Source organism: Tursiops truncatus, chromosome 4 (assembly GCF_011762595.2).
Source record: "Tursiops truncatus isolate mTurTru1 chromosome 4, mTurTru1.mat.Y, whole genome shotgun sequence".
In the NCBI taxonomy this organism is placed as follows: Eukaryota; Metazoa; Chordata; class Mammalia; order Artiodactyla; family Delphinidae; genus Tursiops; species Tursiops truncatus.
This window is the reverse complement of record NC_047037.1, coordinates 10,666,264-10,686,207: the sequence shown is the minus strand read 5'-3', so window position 1 is coordinate 10,686,207 and position 19,944 is coordinate 10,666,264. Positions and strand designations below refer to the sequence as shown.

The 19,944-nt window shown below is 38.0% G+C and overlaps 1 protein-coding gene across 10 annotated transcripts in view; it reads right to left on the bottom strand.

Moving 5' to 3' along the window:
- ANKRD28 (ankyrin repeat domain 28) overlaps positions 1–19,944 on the bottom strand; it is a 185,792-nt gene that overhangs the window by 79,004 nt on the left and 86,844 nt on the right. For all 10 annotated transcript variants that reach the window (XM_019934409.3, XM_073803677.1, XM_019934410.3 and 7 more), the window contains one exon: positions 2,658–2,736. In XM_019934409.3, coding sequence (XP_019789968.1) covers positions 2,658–2,736 — 79 coding nt within the window. The remainder of the gene's footprint in view (positions 1–2,657; positions 2,737–19,944) is intronic.

The following is a 19,944-nucleotide window of genomic DNA, read 5'->3' as shown; positions in this document are numbered from 1 at the left end:
TTCTCAAGAATGCTTTGGCTACTTGGGTCTTTGTGGTTCCATACATATTTTAGGATTGTTTCATTCTACTTCTGTGAAAAATGCCACTGGAATTTTGACAGGGATTGCACTGAACCTGTAGGTTGCTTTGGGTAGTATGGACATTTTAACAATATTAATTCTTCCAATCCACAAGCACGGAATATCTTTCCATTTCTTTGTGCCTTCCTCAATTTCTTTCATCAATGTCTTATAGTTTTCAGTGTACAGCTCTTTCACTTCCTTGGTGAAATTTATTCCTAGGTATTTTACTCTTTTTGATGCAATCATAAATGGAACTATTTTATTAATTTCTCTTTCTGATAGTTATTAGTATATACAAGCACACAGATTTTTGTATATTGATTTTGGATCCTGCAACTTTACTAAAATTGTTTATCATTTCTAATAGTTTTTTGATGGAGTCTTTATAGTTTTCTATATGTAATAAGTCACCTGCAAAAAGAGACAGTTTACTTCTTCCTTTCCAATCTGAACACTTTTAATTTATTTTTCTTGCCTAACTGCTATGGCTAGGACTTCTAGGACTGCTGAAAAAGTGATCAGACTGGGTATTCTCACCATGCCCCTGATTTCAGAGGAAAAGGTTTCAGCTTTTCAGCTTTAAGTATGTTTGCTGTGGGCTTGCCATATATGGACTTTATTATGTTGAGGTATAGTCCCTCTATACTTACTTTGTTCAGAGTTTTTACCATGAGTAGGTGTTGAATTTTGTCAAATGCTCTTTCTACATCTATTGAGATGATCATATGATTTTTAGCCTCATTTTGTTAAGGCGTGTATCACATTGATTGATTTGTGGAAGCTGAACCATCCTTGCATCCCTGTAATAAATTCCACTTGATCATGAGGTATGATCCTTTTAACGTATTGTTGAATTTAGTTTATTAATATTTTATTAAAGATTTTTGCATCTATGTTCATCTGGGAAATTGGGGTGTAACTTCCTTTTATTGTAGTGTCTTTTTCTGATTTTGGTATCAGGGTAATGCTGACCTCAAATGAGGTTGGAAGCATTCCTTCCTCTTCAAATTTTGGAACAGTTTGAGAAAGATAGGTATTAACTCTTCTTTAAATGTTTGGTAGAATTCACCTGTGAAGCCATCTGGTCCTGGATATATTATTAAAGCAGAATATGCCTCAATTAAGAGGAAGCATTATTTTTCTCTTGAACCTCCTCAGTTCTTACCTCTAGTAAATTTCAGCTGAAAACTAGTGAGCTAGCATCCATAGAGGAACAGACATCTTCAAGGAAGTATGTCAGTGATAAAGTTATTCATAAAGAAACTAATATAAGAATATTAGCTTGGTCCATAAGTGACTGTAATTCTATAAGATCATGCAATTTGTTATAAAAACCACATTTAAAAAACGTTATTAATTTATAATGGCAAAATTCTATTCAGGCTACTATTTAAGAGGATTTTCACTCAAAATTTCTCTCAGTGCTCCTTCTCCCAAATATCAAAGGAATGATACTATCTCTCCAATTGCATTATGCATATATCTGTGCAATCTGGCAACATAAGCACAATTCAAACATAGGCATCCTTTTTCAATAAATATCACTTACGATCATCTGGATACAACAAAAATATTTCTAAACTCCCTTTGATTGCCTGTTTTAGGACTGCAAGAAGTCTGACCACCATAGGTGCTATTCTATAGGACACAGTTCTACCATTATTTCATATTGTAAGGTCTTGAACAGGTTAGAAGAAATTTAAAAATAAAGTACAATTTCCTAAAATATATTTTACAGGCCCTCAAAAAGAATTAGACACAAGCTATTTAAAGACATAAATCTTGCTGGCATCATTTTCAAAATATATCTACAATCACATCTTTCCTAAACCCCTCCAATGCTGTACTAGCTCCAAGCTACTATCACCTCCTCGTTGGAGAACTATTATCATCTCCCAGCAACTCTGAGGTCAATGAGGCCTTGTATGACTACTCCATATAATACCCAACTTATATAATTCTCATCCCACTCCATTACAGCTGTCCCTCAGCATTTGCAAGGGATTGGTTCCAGGACCCACTGTGGATATCAGAATCTACAGATGCTCAAAGCTCTTATATAAAATGGCATAGTATTTGCATATAACCTATGCATATTCTTCTGTATACTTTAAATTATCTCTAGATTACTTATAATACCTAATACAATTTAAATGCTATGTAAATAGTTGCCAGTGCATGGTAAATTCAAATTCTGCCTTCTGGAACACTCTGGAATTTTTTCCAAATATTTTTGATCTGTGGCTGTTTGAATCCATGGATTCAGAACCCATGAAAACAGAGGGCTGACTGTATTCTGGTCTACTTTTTCATTTTTCCATAGCACTTATCTCCTTCTAACATACTGTAAAATTTACTTGTATTTGTAGCCTGTTTTTCTTTAGAGTATATGCTCCGCAAGGCAGTGACTTGTTTTCCAATGTACTCTAAGCACTAAAACAGTACCTGGGACATGATATGAGATCATTACTTCTAGAATGAACAAATAAGTTTCAGGTTGTTTAACAAGTATGAAGAAATAGTCAATGAGGTTTAATAAATATTAAATATGACCAAAATGTGCATTATGTGCTCTTAAACAGAGCTTACCATACCAGATAAAATAAGCAATTCAATGATTTCTGCATCTCCAAGATAGGCAGCAGCATGCAGTGGAGTTCTCTTTTCATTGTCCTGTGATAAGAAGGAAAGATGGAACATAAGTTTTAATATAAAGTTAATTTTAATATACTTTAAATGAAGAAAAGCCATTATTAACTACAGCTTACTACTCCCACAACTCTAGTGTAGTCTGCAAGTCCCATTATTTCTCTGCAAGGAGAAGAAGAGCCTAAAAAATATATTTTGGCCTTAAAAGAATTGTATAAAATGCAGCAAAGAATAAAAGAAAAATCTAAGATGACAAAGAAATAACTTAAGACTTTCTTTGAATAAAGATGCCTATGCTGCTTGTATACACAAGAAAATTTCCTTTACTTCATACTACTTGCCCACCCCCCCAATATATTTCCACAATTTTACATAGTTTAGAATTGTTGATCTAACTAACTAAAACAAACCCTAACAAACAAAAAAGTTTGCTTATCAAAATGTTTCCACAGGACTGTAGTGGCAAAAATAAAAAATATCTCTGGGGATCTGAAATTATCCCTTAAAATAATCCTAAGCTTTTTCTTAAAGGTCCTGCCAATTTCGTTTTTAGCTCTAAAATATATTCCTATCCTATGCATAGTCTTCTAAATCTTCCTCCAGGAAGAGAAGCTACATCTAAGTGCATGGCTGTGTGTACTTCCCCCCTCAAACAACAACGTCCTCCAGTTTGAGAAGCAAGATCTTACAGTAATGTCACATTCAGGGATTCAATTCACATTACACTTCATCTAAAGTTACAACAGTGTTGCTGACTTGGCTGTATCTGAGAAAGCTATTCATTTAGAAATATTCAGTTTGAAATTTACATCCAATTTTTTAGATACTGGCTTTTGAGCCAGATTATTAGTTGTTTTCCATTATCCGTTTTCCCCTTTGTCCATAGGAATAAAGTTTTACCTGGTTATTTACCCACCAGCAAGAGGATAGACTCCTAGCATGCCTTGAAGTTTTGTTACTTAGTGTGGACCAATGGTACGTGAGTGGAAGTAAAGGCACAACTTTCAGGTCATCTTCAACCTAAAAGACACCAATCCAGAGCTAGACTAAAACTTTCCCACTTCCCTCAGGCTAGAAGGCACATGTGCAACTGTATCGGCTTTGACCATGCAGAGGCAGGCCAATATCCTACAAGTCTGTTAAGCAAAACGTACTGAATCATCTTGTAGAGCACAGCTGCCCCACCAACAAAGAGCTGGACCACTAACTTCTAGACTATTAAGAGAAATAAAATTCTTATTTAAATAGGTATTGTGTTTTGGGGTCTCTTGTATTAAGATAACATTATAACTTTCAAGATTTAAAAAAATGAAAATTTTCACGTCATAATAATTTTCCAGTTTGGCAATCAAAACCCCAATTATGCAAAGAAAAGATAGTTAGGCCAATGAGAATAAATTAGGAAAAAAACTGCTAGTCAAAAGAGGGGTTAGGGCTTCCCTGGTGGTGCAGTGGTTGAGAGTCCGCCTGCCGATGCAAGGGACACCGGTTCGTGCCCTGGTCCAGGAAGATCCCACATGCCGCGGAGCGGCTGGGCCCGTGAGCCATGGCCGCTGAGCCTGCGCGTCCGGAGCCTGTGCTCCGCAAAGGGAGAGGCCACAACAGTGAGAGGCCCGCATACCACAAAAAAAAAAAAAAAAAAAAAGAGGGTTAAAAATATTCACAGGCAATTCCAAAAAGGTTTAGCTGTAGTATATAAAGGAATTAGAAAGATATGTGTAACACAATTATAACTGGCTCTACATACATTTCTTCATATAATTTTAATATATTTGTGATACTGTTTTTGTTCTTAAAATAGTTGGTATAGTCGTTATTAATGTTTTTAATAAGCGAAGAGTTCCTGTCTCTCGAACCCCAACTAATTTCCACAAGACCATGTTTTTTATTCTAATACATACCCCATCAAACAAATGGTTTGCATAGAAATTACTGAACAAACTGTCATTGAAACAGCTAACACAGAACCACTAAATATCAGGCTTTATTCAAAGCTGAGTCCTAACTTAGTCAATTTAATAAAAAGATCCTTGGCTTAAGGCTTTTCACTGTTAATCACTAACACATCAAACTTCCCTACTGTTTAAATATGAACAGACCCACTCAAATTGAGGAACACATCTATTCCACAGTATAAACCACATACACAGCACACACAGAAAGTGAGTCATTTATGTGTGAGAGATGTCTGGAATTCTATGACTCAATGCCTTAAATACTATTTATCTATTATTTTATGACTCATGAACTTTCTTTTTTCTTTAATTTGATTTGGAGAAAGGAAAAACTAAGGAATAAATTGGTTAATTTTAAAAGAAAAAACTTTACCTATCATATTTTACTTTACTACAATTAAATATTGAAAATCATGCAATAAAACATTTAAGATTCCCTTTAACAAAATTTATTAGAATGAAAAAATAACTATTCCCTTATACACACTGAATTCCCCTTCAAGGCATTTTTTTTTTAAGATAAAGGTATTGCTATGTGTGTGCAAACAAAACTTAAGTATATTTACTGATCATATAGGAAGCAAAATGCCGAAAACAATTTCAATGCCCATCAATAAGGAAGTGGTTATTTAAAATTATGAAACACAAGCAGCTCTTAACCAACCTTCATTTAACTGAATCACATGATTAATCATATTTTCTGTTTCCTGAGTAAAACTAATGGTGAATTTGGCACACCATGTGTTTTGTGTGTGTGTGTGTGTGTGTGTGTGTGTGTGTGTGTGTGTGTGTGTGTGGTACGCAGGCCTCTCACTGCTGTGGCCTCTCCTGCTGCGGAGCACATGCTCCGGACACCCAGGCGCAGCAGCCATGGCTCACGGGCCCAGCCGCTCTGCAGCACATGGCATCCTCCCGGACTGGGGCACGAACCCGTGTCCCCTGCACGGGCAGGCAGACTCTCAACCACTGCGTCACCAGGGAAGCCCACACCATGTGTTTTGACTAATAGACCACCACAACCAAGACACTGCATGCTCGCTCCTACCGCTGGGTATATGTTTACCAGGGTAAGACGTGTTTGTTACCACAACTGCTTGTGCCAACTGCACCTGCAATCATTTATGTAAATTTTAAAAATATTACTTAAACTGATGAAATAGGAATGAAAAATGCAAATTGCTTCTATGATCAGTAGGTTGAATACTATATAAAGACTCAATAAAGGCAAGCTATGAAAAAAAGTACTGTTGAATTGGGTGTGGCCAAGACAACTGAAACACTAAGGCAAACAGTTAAGATATGGAGAAGTTTTGCCCTCAGTTTGATTCTTAGGTATCTAAATTCTCACATCACTTAAAGAAACCCAAAATGGGAATTAAAGATAACGCACTGTGGGTATGGTCTATGCAAGGAAGGTAACATTGAACTGTCAGTGGACTCCAAAAAGCCTTGGACCAGTATTTTTTTTAACGGCTGGAAAATACACACTGTTGCAGCAAAATGCTTAAAGATCATTTAAAATGCTTCCTTCTGTCAGACTTTGATCAGCTTATCACTACCAGTTATGAACATTTTTCAGATGAGAGGTCTTTGAGCTGCACATCCACATTGTGAAATAATATGTAAGGGCTCTGAATCCAATTCCAAAGTGTGTGTGGGGGGTGGTTTTCCCCACACATCCAAGCAAAGTTCCAACACCAGCTGGTCGTCCTACAACTCAACACAATTCTGACACCACCTACCAGGGGACAGCATCAGGTGCCACAAGTTAAGGGTTCAGGGTTAAGGGTTCCTCATAGGAAATGCCAAAGGTTTTTCTATGCTAGAAACAAAGACCAAATGTATATTTCCTATTATAAATCATAATATTGGGTGGGCCAAAAAGTGCCTTTTTAAGTGTTTTTTTAAGTAAAAATAAAAGACGGTTTTTCATTTTCACCAAGAACTTTATTGAACAATGATTCACCGTTCTCTTCCACTACCTTCTGCCATTTTTCAGGCAACTTTGTAAATCCATCTTCCCAAAACTTTTTATCTTTTTGACCAAAGAACTGTTCCAGATGCCTTTTACAGTCTTCCAGAGAACTGAAATTTTTTCCATTAAGCGAATTTGGTAGACACCGAAATAAATGGAAATCGGACCGTGCAATGTCTGGTGAATACGGCGGATGAATCCGAACTTCCCAGCCAAGCTGTAACAGTTTTTGCCTGGTCATCAAAGAAACGTGCGGTCTTGCAATATCCTGATGGAAGATTATGCATTTTCTGTTGACTAATTCTGGACGCTTTTTGTCAAGTGCTGCTTTCAGCTGGTCTAATTGGGAGCAGTACTTTTTGGAATTAATCATTTGGTTTTCCGGAAGGAGCTCATAATAGAGGACTCCCTTCCAATCCCACCATATACACATCACCTTCTTTGGATGAAGCCCGGCCTTTGGTGTGGTTGGTGGTGGTTCATTTCACTTGCCCCACAATCTCTTCCATTCCACATTGTTGTACGGTACCCGCTTTTCATCGCCCATCACAGTTTGTTTTAAAAATGGAATGTTTTCATTACGTTTCAGTAGAGAATCGCATAGGGAAATATGGTCCAGAAGGTTTGTTTCACTTAACTTATGTGGAACCCAAGCATTAAAGCGATTCACACAACCAAGCTGGTGCAAATGATGACTGCAATGCCTGGTTTGGATATTCTGAGTATGTTGGCTATCTCCCGCGTGGTATAATGTTGATTGTTCTCAATTATTGTTTCGATTTGATCACTATCAACTTCAACTGGTCTACCCGACCGTGGAGCATCATCCAGTGAGAAATCTCCAGCACGAAACTTTGCAAACCACTTTTGACACATTCAATCCGTCATAGCACCTTCTCCACACCCTGCACAAATCTTTTTGTGCATTTCAGTTGCGGTTTTACATTTCTTGAAATAATAAAGTGTAATATGTAAAATGTTGCTTTCTTTCTTCCATCTTCAATATTAAAATGGCTACACAAAAATTCATCAATTTTGCTAAGCCTTGTTTTGAATGCACGCTGATATGACAGCTGTCACATACAATCTAACGAAACCGTTTTGAATGAAGTTAAAGACAACTAAGTGCTGCTAGAGCCATCTTACGGAAAAAACAAGATGAACCTTTTGGCCAACCCAATATCGCACTATGTTTTCAATTTAAAATAACAAGCAGACCCTCATGTTCCTTATCAATGGAACATCTCTAAAGCACAGTGTTAAATGAAAAACGCAGCCTCGAAACAATTATATGCTAAAGGTTCTACACACTCCTAGGATTGAACATGCATAAAACATCTTCGGAAGGATACTCAAGGATATCTTGTATACTCAAGATACAGTGATTGCCTCTGGGTAAAGAACTCTGACACTAGAGTTTGAAGTGTGAGAGTTATTCTTCACCATTTGTGGCCTTTGGTACCATATGGAGTTATTACCATGTTTCAAAAAGTAAAATTAAAAAATTAAAAATAACATTTCAATCAGCTGAAAAGCATTTCAGTAATTTCCCATACCAGGCATTTCACAAGTCCAGGTGCCCATTAAAAAAAGAAAATGTTTCTTAGATATTAAGTCGGTTTTTAAAGAAACCATACCTCCGTGTTGTATTCTAGAACAATCCCAACTAGAATTATGAAATACACACAACAGACTCAAACAAAAAATTTAACTCATTTGATCACACAGCTTTTGATTATATCCACTGAAATAAATATTTTTCTTACAGTTCTCATGTGGTGCCCTGAAAAGATATTTGTGCATATGATTAGGACTACAAAAAATTATTCACCCTCCCCAAATAAAAGCAAACTGAAAAATAGCTTTAGTGCTTATAAGTGATTATTCTGAAAGATGGGAAAAGGACACATATTAAAGGAGACCAGTGATTGCTAACCACTTTGAGGTTGGGCCACAGGCTAATGGTAGACTGGTGCATTACACACAAGTGATTGGAACATGAGGGAGTTCGTTTGTGGTGATGCAATAGCTCTGCATCTTGAACATGTTGGCGGTTATACAAATCTACACATGTGACAAAATGTCAAAGAATTATACACAGAGATGTTACCATCACTCCTCTCCTCCTCCCCCATATGAGTGCATGCAAAAACTGGTAAAACCCAAGAAAGGTATGTGGTCTAATTAGTTGTACTATGCCAGTATCAACTTCCTGTTTTTGATAATGCACTGTAAGATGTCATCATAGGAGGAATCTGGTTGATAGAAACACAAGATCCTCTCTGTACCATTTCTGTAATTCTGGAGTATCTATAATTTCTTCAAAATAAAGTTTTTAAAAAGTGTTCAGAAACATCCTTTAGTTTTTATGTTGTACTATGGCAAACTCCAGAAACAGCGAAACAGAGTCAAGCAAGGTTAGACAACCTAGGGAATGAGTCTGTGAGAAAGAAGGGAATCTATGGTATATCCCAAGCACAGCCCAGGAAAAGAGCTATTAGATCTAACAGGATGTGCCTTGCGTCAAACCTGCAAACTCAAACTGCACTTATACATTCTCAACATTTTCTGTGGAAGCTTTAACTTAAAGCAGATTCTAGGATCAGGTTGGAATAAGAGGAAGCCTATAAGGTAGGAAAACAGAGAAGTGAAAAGTTAGAAATGATAAATTGAAAGAGAGACAGAACATCTGTACAAGAAGAAATACTTAGAGTAAGAATTCATCTATGTATACGGATTCAACTACAACCTTCACAACAATGACTCAATTCCGCAATTCTGCCCTACTCCAGGTACTGAAGCATTCGTGTATATCAGCTGTAACCAGGAAGAAGAGTAACACCAATATCACAGAGCTTGCTTTATGCTACGACTGCTCTAAGAACTTTACCTCACAAGGTTAAGGAAGTGAATACATATAAGGAAATCAAATCACAGAAAAGTTTAAGGAATTCACTCAAGATCATGTGGAATTGGCAGAATCAGGATTGAAGCAGTGGCAGCTGAGCTCCAGGTGTGTGATGTTAACTTATTATACAGACTCTATCTACAAGGCTCCACTATCTATTTAACCGCTGTCTGCTTAAAACTAATCATTCTCCCTCAAAACATTCTGTGGTCTGACTTCACTTTTTCTTATCAATTTCTTATAATTTTCTAAGTAGCTTTTCTTTCTTTTCTCTATTTTCCAAATTTACTTTCCCATGAGGGTCACTCTCTTTTCTGCCCCATCATTTTTACTTTTTCTTTTATTTCTACTGCTATCAGACTGAAACTTCCCTGTTGAGTATCTGGGTATCATCTTTCAATGCTCAGCTTCTGGTCCATAGAACTCAGCTGAACTTAGCTAGGGTTTATCAGATCCATTCTTGTCTTGATCCCTTCATAAAGTAAGTTATGATGGCTGGTTGTCCTCAACAGCCTGCACTCAGAGAAACCCCACGGTGAACCTTGGCTTTGGGGATATAGTTCTGTAGGGTGTTGGCGGATGTCTGAGATGCTTCAAATAAGAGAACCCTAGCATACTTTGGCATGGAAGTGACACTCTGTACACTTACAGCTATCTGGAAAAATCCTTAGATTGTGCTTTTAGTTTTTATTTTTAAATTCACTACCATCCTCCAAACTTATCCTCTCATCCTCAAATCACAGAGATCCAACGGGTTTACGTGCTAGCAGATCAAACTTGAAGGCAATTTCACATTCATTAAATCAAAAGCTCCATCACTCTTAGTGGCTGACATCATCACCAATCAAGTCCACTCTCCCTCGTTAACCTGATGTTCAAAAGTACTAACCTATAGCTGAAACCAGTTAATCTCTACTAATAGAATGAATAATAGCACATTTTCATCTTTCACCTTTCTTCCCTTCACCCAGAATGCCTTTCCCCTGCCCCAATCCCTTCTACTCTTCATGGTCCAGCGCAAATTTCATCTCTGTCACAAAGTCTTCAGGAGCATGTCAGTACACTGGGGTCTCTCTATCCTGTGCTTCTATTACAACATTATCATTTGTACCATACAGATGGCATTCTTGTTATTGCTCAACTTTGGGCTTATGTCATGGTTTCATAATTAGGTAATAAGTATCTGGAGGAAGCAAAGAGTCAATTTTATACCCACATAGCACCTGGCTTAAAGTTACATACCACACAGGCACTACAGAGGTTTAAACAAATTTAAATGTTAATGAAGAAAACCCGCCATGAATCAATAATATTCTAATGTACTGTATAGCTTGTAGAAGACTCCTATATTGATTTTGGGGTCCCAGAACACAGTACATTCTAGAATAGCCTCTGACAGACAACTACCCAAATCTCTGGGTACAAACAACTATACATAAATGAATTAAAAACCAGTTCTTAAATGTTTATGATTCTTTTCCAAGGAATACTTTGAGAACCTCTGTGGAACCTTGAAGTTCTAGATTATAACATGAAAAATCATCTGCATTTAGCAGAGGAATGTAACTGTAAGTAAAAAGTATTTCGGGGACTTCCCTGGTGGTCCAGTGGTAAAGAATCCACCTTCCAATGCAGGGGACGCGGGTTCAATCCCTGGTCGGGGAACTAAGATCCCACATGGGGCAACTAAGCCCGTGCTCCACAACTACTGAGCTCGCGCGCCTCAACCAGAGAGCCGGCGTGCCACAAACTACAGAGCCCATGCGCCACAACTACAGAAGGGAAAACCCACACGCCACAACTAGAGAGAAACCTGTGCCACAACAAAGAGTCTGTCCCCAATGAAGGATCCCACATGCCGCAACTAAGACCCCACACAGCCAAAAATTAAATAAATAAATACATTTTAAAAAAGTATTTTGACTAGTAAACAGTCTCTGTTTCTCTCACTGTCCTTAAGAGTTACTATTTATTGAACACATACCTTAGATGGCATTACTGGGTGTAAGCAAAAGAAATCTAAATTGAACCAATTTAGGTAAAACGGACTTATCAGAAGGACACCGGAATACCTAATGGAATTGAGCACCAACAACTACAACTTAGGTCAGGAAGGCATGTGGCAAGGCCACAAGAGCACGTGAAACATTCAGGACTCTGTCTACTTCTCAGTTTCTTCAGCATCAGCTGCTTTTCTTTGCCTTCACCAACAACAATTTTCCTCACATTAGGAAACAAAGCATTAGAGATCCCGGGATTTACTTTTAAAACTTCAGCAGACCAAAGGGAAGTCTTTTAATTCTAAACCTCAGAACAGTATTCTGACCAACCAGACTTTGGTTAGTTGCTCACATGTGTACAAATCAAGTGAGAACAGCTGAAGAAGTCAGGTTTTATTAACACAGCAGTTCCTACAGTAACCATGTGGAATGAGGAGTTTCTCAGAAAAGGAGTGCAACCCACAGATCTTTATTTTGCGGTAGGCACTGCATAAAGCACTTGACACATCTGTTTTACTTTGCAAAATTACTGTACCGTTGAGCATGCATTATTCTTTCTTTCTTTTTTTTTTTTTTTTTTTTTTTGCGGTACACGGGCCTCTCTCTCACTGTTGTGGCCTCTCCCGCTGCGGAGCACAGGCTCCGGACACCCAGGCTCAGTGGCCATGGCTCACGGGCCCAGCCGCTCCATGGCATATGGGATCTTCCCAGACTGGGGCATGTCCCCTGCCTCGGCAGGCGGACTCTCAACCACTGCACCACCAGGGAAGCCCCTGCATTATTCTTAATAGATGAGGAAATTGCTTTCAAACTCAGGCTCTTCACCAAAACGCTATACTGACAACTGACCAAATAAAAGTATTTATCAAAGCTTGGCCAGTTGTGGCTTCTCCTGGGAATCTTGAAAAAAAAAGCAAAACTGCAGCAAGTACACTGCTTAGTTATTTGAGCTACAGGCTGAGCTTCCCCACACTTAAGGATACTGAAATCTAGCTTATTCCTTCTACGCACAGAACTATCATTAGCCTATGAACGATGTCCCTCTATATTCCCTTTCTGTATTCCACAGGAAGCAAAAGGAACGGCTGAGAAATAATTGGGTAATAAGCATGCTATCTCTCCTTCCACTGCTTTAGAAAAGCTGCACTAGCCAGAGATCCAGGATTGTATATACAGTTGAGCCCTGAACAACATAGGTTTGAACTGCGTGGTCCATGTACATGCCGATTTTTTTCAATAAATATATTGGGAAAAATTTTGGAAATCTGTGACAATTTGAAAAACTAGCAGATGAACCATGTAGTCTACATATACTGAAAAAACTAAGAAAAAGTTAGGTATGTCATGAATGCATAAAAGATATGTACATACTAGTCTATCCTTACTCAGGCACATAAGGTGAGTGATATTTAATATAAATGATGTTAGTTTTTTAGTTTTATAACTTTGCTTTCAAAGAATTAAATTACCATACAGTATCCCCTCCCTCTCCCCCTCCCACCCCCCTTATAATTGGAGAAAATGTGTTATCAGCCTGTCAACACAGATAAATCATTTTTATAATGATTCATTCATTAGTGTACAAGCTAGGCTGCCGGGAAACTGATTACACCAGGCTACCATAAAGCAATCATACGTTGCTGCTTCAGTATCAATGCATGAATTGTTATACCTGTAAATAAGTATGAATTTCTTTTTCATATTATCTTTTCTTTTTTGTTGTCTAGTATTAGTAATACATATAACATCTAGTGTTTTGTATCATTATAAGACAATACTGATGTAGGTAGTAAGAGATGATTCATCCTATAAACAGACGATGTAAACTTACAGTACTGATAAATACAGTGAAGTACTGTAAATGTATTTTCTCTTCCTATGATTTTCTTTTTTTTTTTAAATAAATTTATTTATTTTTGGCTGTGTTGGGTCTTCGTTGCTGCACACGGGCTTTCTCTAGTTGCAGTGAGCGGGGGCTACTCTTCGTTGCAGTGCGTGGGCTTCTCACTGCACTGGCGTCTTTTGTTGTGGAGCACGGGCTCTAGGCCCGTGGACTTCAGTAGTTGTGGCACGCAGGATCAGTAGTTGTGGCTCGCGGGCTCTAGAGCACAGGCTCAGTAGTTGTGGCACACGGGCTTAGTTGCTCTGCAGCATGTGGGATCATCCTGGACCAGGGATCGAACCCATGGCCCCTGCACTGGCAGGCAGATTCTTAACCACTGTGCCACCAGGGAAGTCCCCCTATGATTTTCTTAATAGCATTCTTTTTTTCTAGTTTACTATAATACAGTATGTAATAAAAATAACATGTATTATCTGTGTTAATCGACTCTTCATGTTATCGGTAAGGGTTCTGGTCAACAGTAGGCTATCAGTGTTAAGTTTTAGGTGGGTCAAAAATTATACATGGATTTTCAGCTTCATAGGTTGGGTGGGGTGTTGGTGCCCCTTATCCCCACATTGTTCAAGGGTCAACTGTATTTAAGTACCAGGGACAGTGCACAGGTATGAATGTCTACACTCCAAAAACTTCTAAAAACACTTAAGAAAATGTATATCCAACAATTCACTAATTAATATACAACAATAGTCAGCTATATTCAAAATAATATAATGACCTAATTGTGCTGGTTAAACTAAAAAGCCAAAACAAAAACACTTCATCCCAAATAATATACCTTGCACATGGCAATGGATGCTTTGCAAATCCTAATCTTCAGTACAACAAATGCAATCCAAACTTTGAAAAGTTCAGAGCAATAAAATGGATGCTCAATAAATATTTGCTGGTTTGAATTTATCAAACTCATAAGCAAAACTTGTAAGACAGATAAAAATTAAAGAGTAGCACAAATCAAAACCTAAAGGAACTTGACATGTTTAGCTTTTGACAGTAACAAACACTCTGGACGACAGTAGACAAGAAGATTTTACATGACCTCTCAATCATCCTTGTAAAAGGACACAGTCATGAATATGCTGTAGGGAAGTTGGGGAAGGGGGAAAGGAAGGTAGAGAAGAGGGAGAAATTTTATTCTCTTAGTTCAATATGGTATTAATGAGATGTTAAAAGCAGCACCATCTTTTAGGACAAACAATGTTTACAGTTAGTTCTTTAATTGTATCCTATGTTATTTTTCAAGTACAGAAAAACACCAATTAAAAATGGCTTTAAAATAAAGAAGATCTACTCTCATAAAGGGTACGGACAAAGTTGGTTGATCCAGAAGCTCAATGACATCATCCAGATGTCTCTCAGAAACTCTACCTTTCCACTGTGCCTCCAACTACAACTATACGTTATAACCAGTGTAAAGGCTCATCTCAAGCTAGTTCACCCCAAACAAATCCGGCAACAGGAGAGAAGACATCTTTTCCTGTGTATCTATTTTAATTAATTAGTTAATTAATGAAATTTTAAAAGAGCAGCTTTAGGTTCACAGCAAAACTGAGGGTATAGAGACTTCCCATATACCTTCTACCCCCACACATGCACAGCCCCCAGCATTACCAACACTCCCCAACAGAGCGATACATTTGCTACACTAATGAACCTACATCAACGCATCATAATCACTCAAAGTCCAGAACCTTAGGGTTCACTCTTGGTGGTGTAAATTCTATGGGTTTGGACAAATGTTTAATGACGTGTATACATCATTATGGTATCAGAGTATTTTCACTGCCCTAAACATCCTATGTGCTCTGCCTATTCATTCCCATCCCACACCAACCCCTCATATTTATTTATTTGCATATTCATTCATTCATGCATTCATTTAGCTGCGGCACGTGAGATCTTAGTTCCCTGACCAGGGATCGAACCCTCGCCCCCTGCAGTGGAAGCCTGGAGTCTAAACCACTGGACCACCAGGGAAGTCCCAACCCCTCATATTTATACTGTCTCCGAAGTTTTTTTTTTCCAGAATGTCATATAGTTGGAATCATACAGTATGTAGTCTTTTCAGATTGGCTTCTTCCACTACGTAGTATGCATTTAAGGTTTCTCTGTGTCTTTTTTTTTTAAGATCAGAATTTATTTATTTATTTATTCATTCATTCATTCATTCATTTGGCTGTACCAGGTCTTAGTTGTGGTACGCAAGATCTTCACTGCACCATGCGGGATCTTTAGTTGCATCATGTGGAATCTTTAGTTGCGGCACATGGGATTTTTTTTTTAGTTGCAGCATACGGGAGCTTTAGTTGCAGCACGCAGGATCTAGTTCCCTGACCAGGGATTGAAACCGGGCCCCCTGCACTGGGAGCACGGAGTCTTAACCACTGGACCACCAGGGAAGTCCCGCTCCATGTCTTTTCATGGCTTGATAGCTCATTTCTTTTTAGTGCTGTATAATATTCGATTATCTGGATGCACCACAGTTTATTTATCCATTCACCTACTGAAGGACTTCTTGGTTGCTTCCAAGTTTTAGAACTTATGAATGAGGCAGCTATAAACATCCAGGTGCAGGTATTTGTGTGGACATAAGTTTTCAACTCATTTGGGTAAATATGATGACTGGATCATACGCTAAGAGTATGCTTAGTTTTTTATGAAACTGCCAAACTGTTTTCTGAAGTGGCTGTACCACGCTGCATTCCAACCAGCAATGACTAAGAGTTCCCACTGCTCCACATCCTTCTTTGGTCAATTCTTTTAGATTTTCTACCTAGATGATGATGACATCTATGAACACAGACAGTTTTATATCTTCCTTCTCAATCTGTATACCATTTATTTCCTTTCCCTGTATTTTTGCATTAGCTAGAACTTCCAGAATGATGCTGAAAAGGAGTTGTAAAAAAGAACACTCTTGTCTTATACCCAGTCTTAGTGGAAAAGCTTTGAGTTTCTCACCATTAAAATATAACGTTAGAAAAAAAAATATATATATATATATATATAATGTTAGGGCTGCTCTGGTGGCGCACTGGTTAGGAGTCCACCTGCCGATGCGGGGGACACGGGTTCATGCCCCGGTCCAGGAAGATCCCACATGCCGTGGAGCAGCTGCGCCCGTGAGCCATGGCCGCTGAGCCTGTGCGTCCGGAGCCTGTGCTCCACAACGGGAGAGGCCACAACAGTGAGAGGCCTGCGTACCGCAAAAAAAAAAAAAAAAAGAAAAAAAAAAAATATATAAAGCTGTAGGTTTTTTGTAGATATTCTTTATCAAGTTGAGGTAGTTCCTCCTTTATTCCTAGTTTATGGAGAGAATTTATCATGCATGAAGGGTGTTGGATTTTGCCAAATGCTTTTCCTGCATCTATTGATATGATCTTGTGGTTTCGTTTTTAGCTTGTTGATTTGATATATTACATGAACTGATTTTCAAAGGTTGAAGCAGCCTTGCATGTCTGGCATAAATCCCAGCCAGCCGTGGTATATAGAACTCTTCTTACACATTGTTGGATTCGATATGCTAATACTTTGTTAGAAATTTTTGCATCTGTGTTCATGAGAGATATTGGTCTGTAGTTTTCTTTTCTTGTAATGTCTTTGTCTGGTTTTCCTATTAGGGTAATGCTGGCCTCAAAGTATGAGTTAGGAAGTATTCCCTCTGATTCTATCCTTTGAAACAGACTGTAGAGAATTGGTATAATTTCTTCCTTAAGTGTTTGGTATAAGTTCTTCCTTAAGTGTTTGGTAGAATTCAGCAGTGAATCCATCTGGGCCTGGTGCTATTTCAGAAGGTTATTAATTATGATTCAATTTCTTAATAGATATACGCTTATTTGGATTGTCTATTTCTTTTGTGAGTCTTGGCCCAAAAACATTTTTTAAGGAACTGGTCTATTTCATGTAGGTTGTCAAATTTGTGGGCATAGAGTTATTCACACTATTCCTTTATTATACTTTTAATGTCTATAGGACCCATAGTGATATCCCCTCTTTCATTTCTCATATTAGTAATTTGTGCCTCCTCTCCTTTTTTCTTAGCTCGTAGAGGCTTATCAATTTTATCAATCTTCTCAAAGAACCAGCTTTTGGTTTCATTGAAAACAGGAAATCAATAGAGAAAAATCAATTTAATTGATTTCTGCTCTGTTTCTTTTCTTCTGCTTATGTTGGATTTAACTTGCTCTTCTTTTTCTATATAGTTTCCTAAGGTGAAACTTAGATTATTAATCTTCTTTTCTAATATATACATTCAATGATATAAATTTCCAGCTTAAAGCAATGCTTTCATTGTATCCTTATCCTTGGTAAGTTGTGCTTTCATTTTCACTTAGTACAAAATATTTTAAATTTCACTTGAGATTTCCTCTGTGGCCCATAATTATTTAGAAGTTTGTTGTTTTAATCTGCACGTACTTGGGGGTTTTCCAGTTAGCTCTCTGTTATTGATTTCTAGTTTAATTCCATTTTGGTCTAAGAGCAGACATTGCATAATTTCTCTTCTTTTAAATTTGTTGAAGAAAGTGTGTTTTCTGACCCAGAAGGTATTCTATCATGGTAAATATTTCATGTGAACTTGAGAAGAATGTATATTCTGGAGTTGTTGGATAAAGTAGTCTACAGATGTCAACTATATCCAGCTGTTTGATGGAGCTATTGATTATGTCCTTACAGATTTTTCACCTACTTGATCTGTCCATTTTCGATAGAGGAGTGTTGGAGTCTCCAACTGTAACAGTGGTTTCATCTATTTTCCCCTGCAGTTCTATCAGTTTTTCCTTCACATAGTTTGATACTCTGTTGTTAGGTATATAAACGGATCATTATGTCTTCCCGAAGAACTGACCTTTCTATTATTATATAATGCCCCTGTTTACCCCAATAACTTTCCTTGCTCTGAGGTATGCTCTGTCTGAAATTTACATCGCTACTCCTGCTTCCTTCTTCTTTTTTAATTGAAGTATAGTTGATTTACAATGTTGTGTTGATTTCCGCTGTATAGCAAAGTGATTCAGTTACTTACACAGACACACACACACACACACACACACACACACACACCCACCCACCCACCCATTCCTTTTTATTTCTTTTCCATTATGGTTTATCTCAGGGTACTGAATATAGTTCCCTGTGCTATAAAGTGGCACCTTGTTGTTTAGCCATTCCACACGTAATAGTTTGCATCTGTTAATCCCAAACTCCCACTCCATCCTTCCTCCACCCTCCCTTCCCCCTTGGCAACCACAAGTCTGTTCTCCATGTCTGTGCGTCTGCTTCTGTTTCACAGATATGTTCATTTATGTCACATTTTAGATTGCACATATAAATGATACCATACAGTATTTGTCTCTTTCTCACTTACATCACTTAGTATGATAATCTCCAGTTCTAGCCATGTTGCTGCAAATGGCATTATTTCATTCTTTTTTATGGTGGAGTAACATTCCATTGTATATATGTACCACATCTTCTTTAACCATTCTTCTGCCAATGGACATTAGGTTGTGTCTGTGTCTTGGCTACTGTGAATACTGCTGCTATGAACATAGGGGTGCACGTATCTTTTTTAATTATAGTTTTGTCTGGATATATGCCCAGGAGTGGGATTGCTGGATCATATGGTAATTCTAATTTTAGTTTTTTGAGGAACCTCCATACTGTTTTCCGTAGTGGCTGCACCAACTTACATTCCCACCAATAGTATATACTCCTGCTTTCTTTTGATTAGTGTTAGCATGGTATTTTTTTCTTCATCCATTTACTTGTATCTATATGTGTCTTTCTGTTTAAAGCAGGTTTCCTGTAAACAACATATAGTTGTCTTGTTTTTGGATCTCTGACAATTTCTTTTAACTGGTTCATTTGAGCACTGACTACTGATATATTGGGCTGGCCAAAAAGTGCCTTCGGTTTTTCTTTTTTTTTTTTAATTTTAGTTATTTATTTTTCGCTGTGCTGGGTCTTCGTTGCTATGCGTGGGCTTTCTCTAGTTGCAGTGAGCGGGGGCCACTCATTGTGGTAGCTTCTCTTGTTGCAAAGCACAGGCTCTAGGCGTGTGGGCCTCAGTAGTTGTGGCACGTGGGCTCAGTAGTTGTGGCTCACGGCCTCTAGAGCACAGGCTCAATAGCTGTGGCGCACGGGCTTAGTTGCTCCACAGCATGTGGGAATCTTCCTGGACCAGGGACCGAACCCCTGTCCCCTGCATTGCCATGTGGACTCTCAACCACTGCACCACCAAGAGAGTCCTGTGCCTTCGGTTTTTAAGTAAAAATAAAAGACACATTTTTCATTTTCACCAAGAAATTTATTGAACAATGATTCACCCTTCTCTTCCACTACCTTCTGCCATTTTTCAGGCAACTTCGTAAATCCATCTTCCCAAAACTTTTTATCTCTTTGACTAAAGAACTGTTCCAGATGCCTTTTACGGTCTTCCAGGGAATTGAAATATTTTCATTAAGAGAATTTGGTAAAGACCAAAATAAATGGAA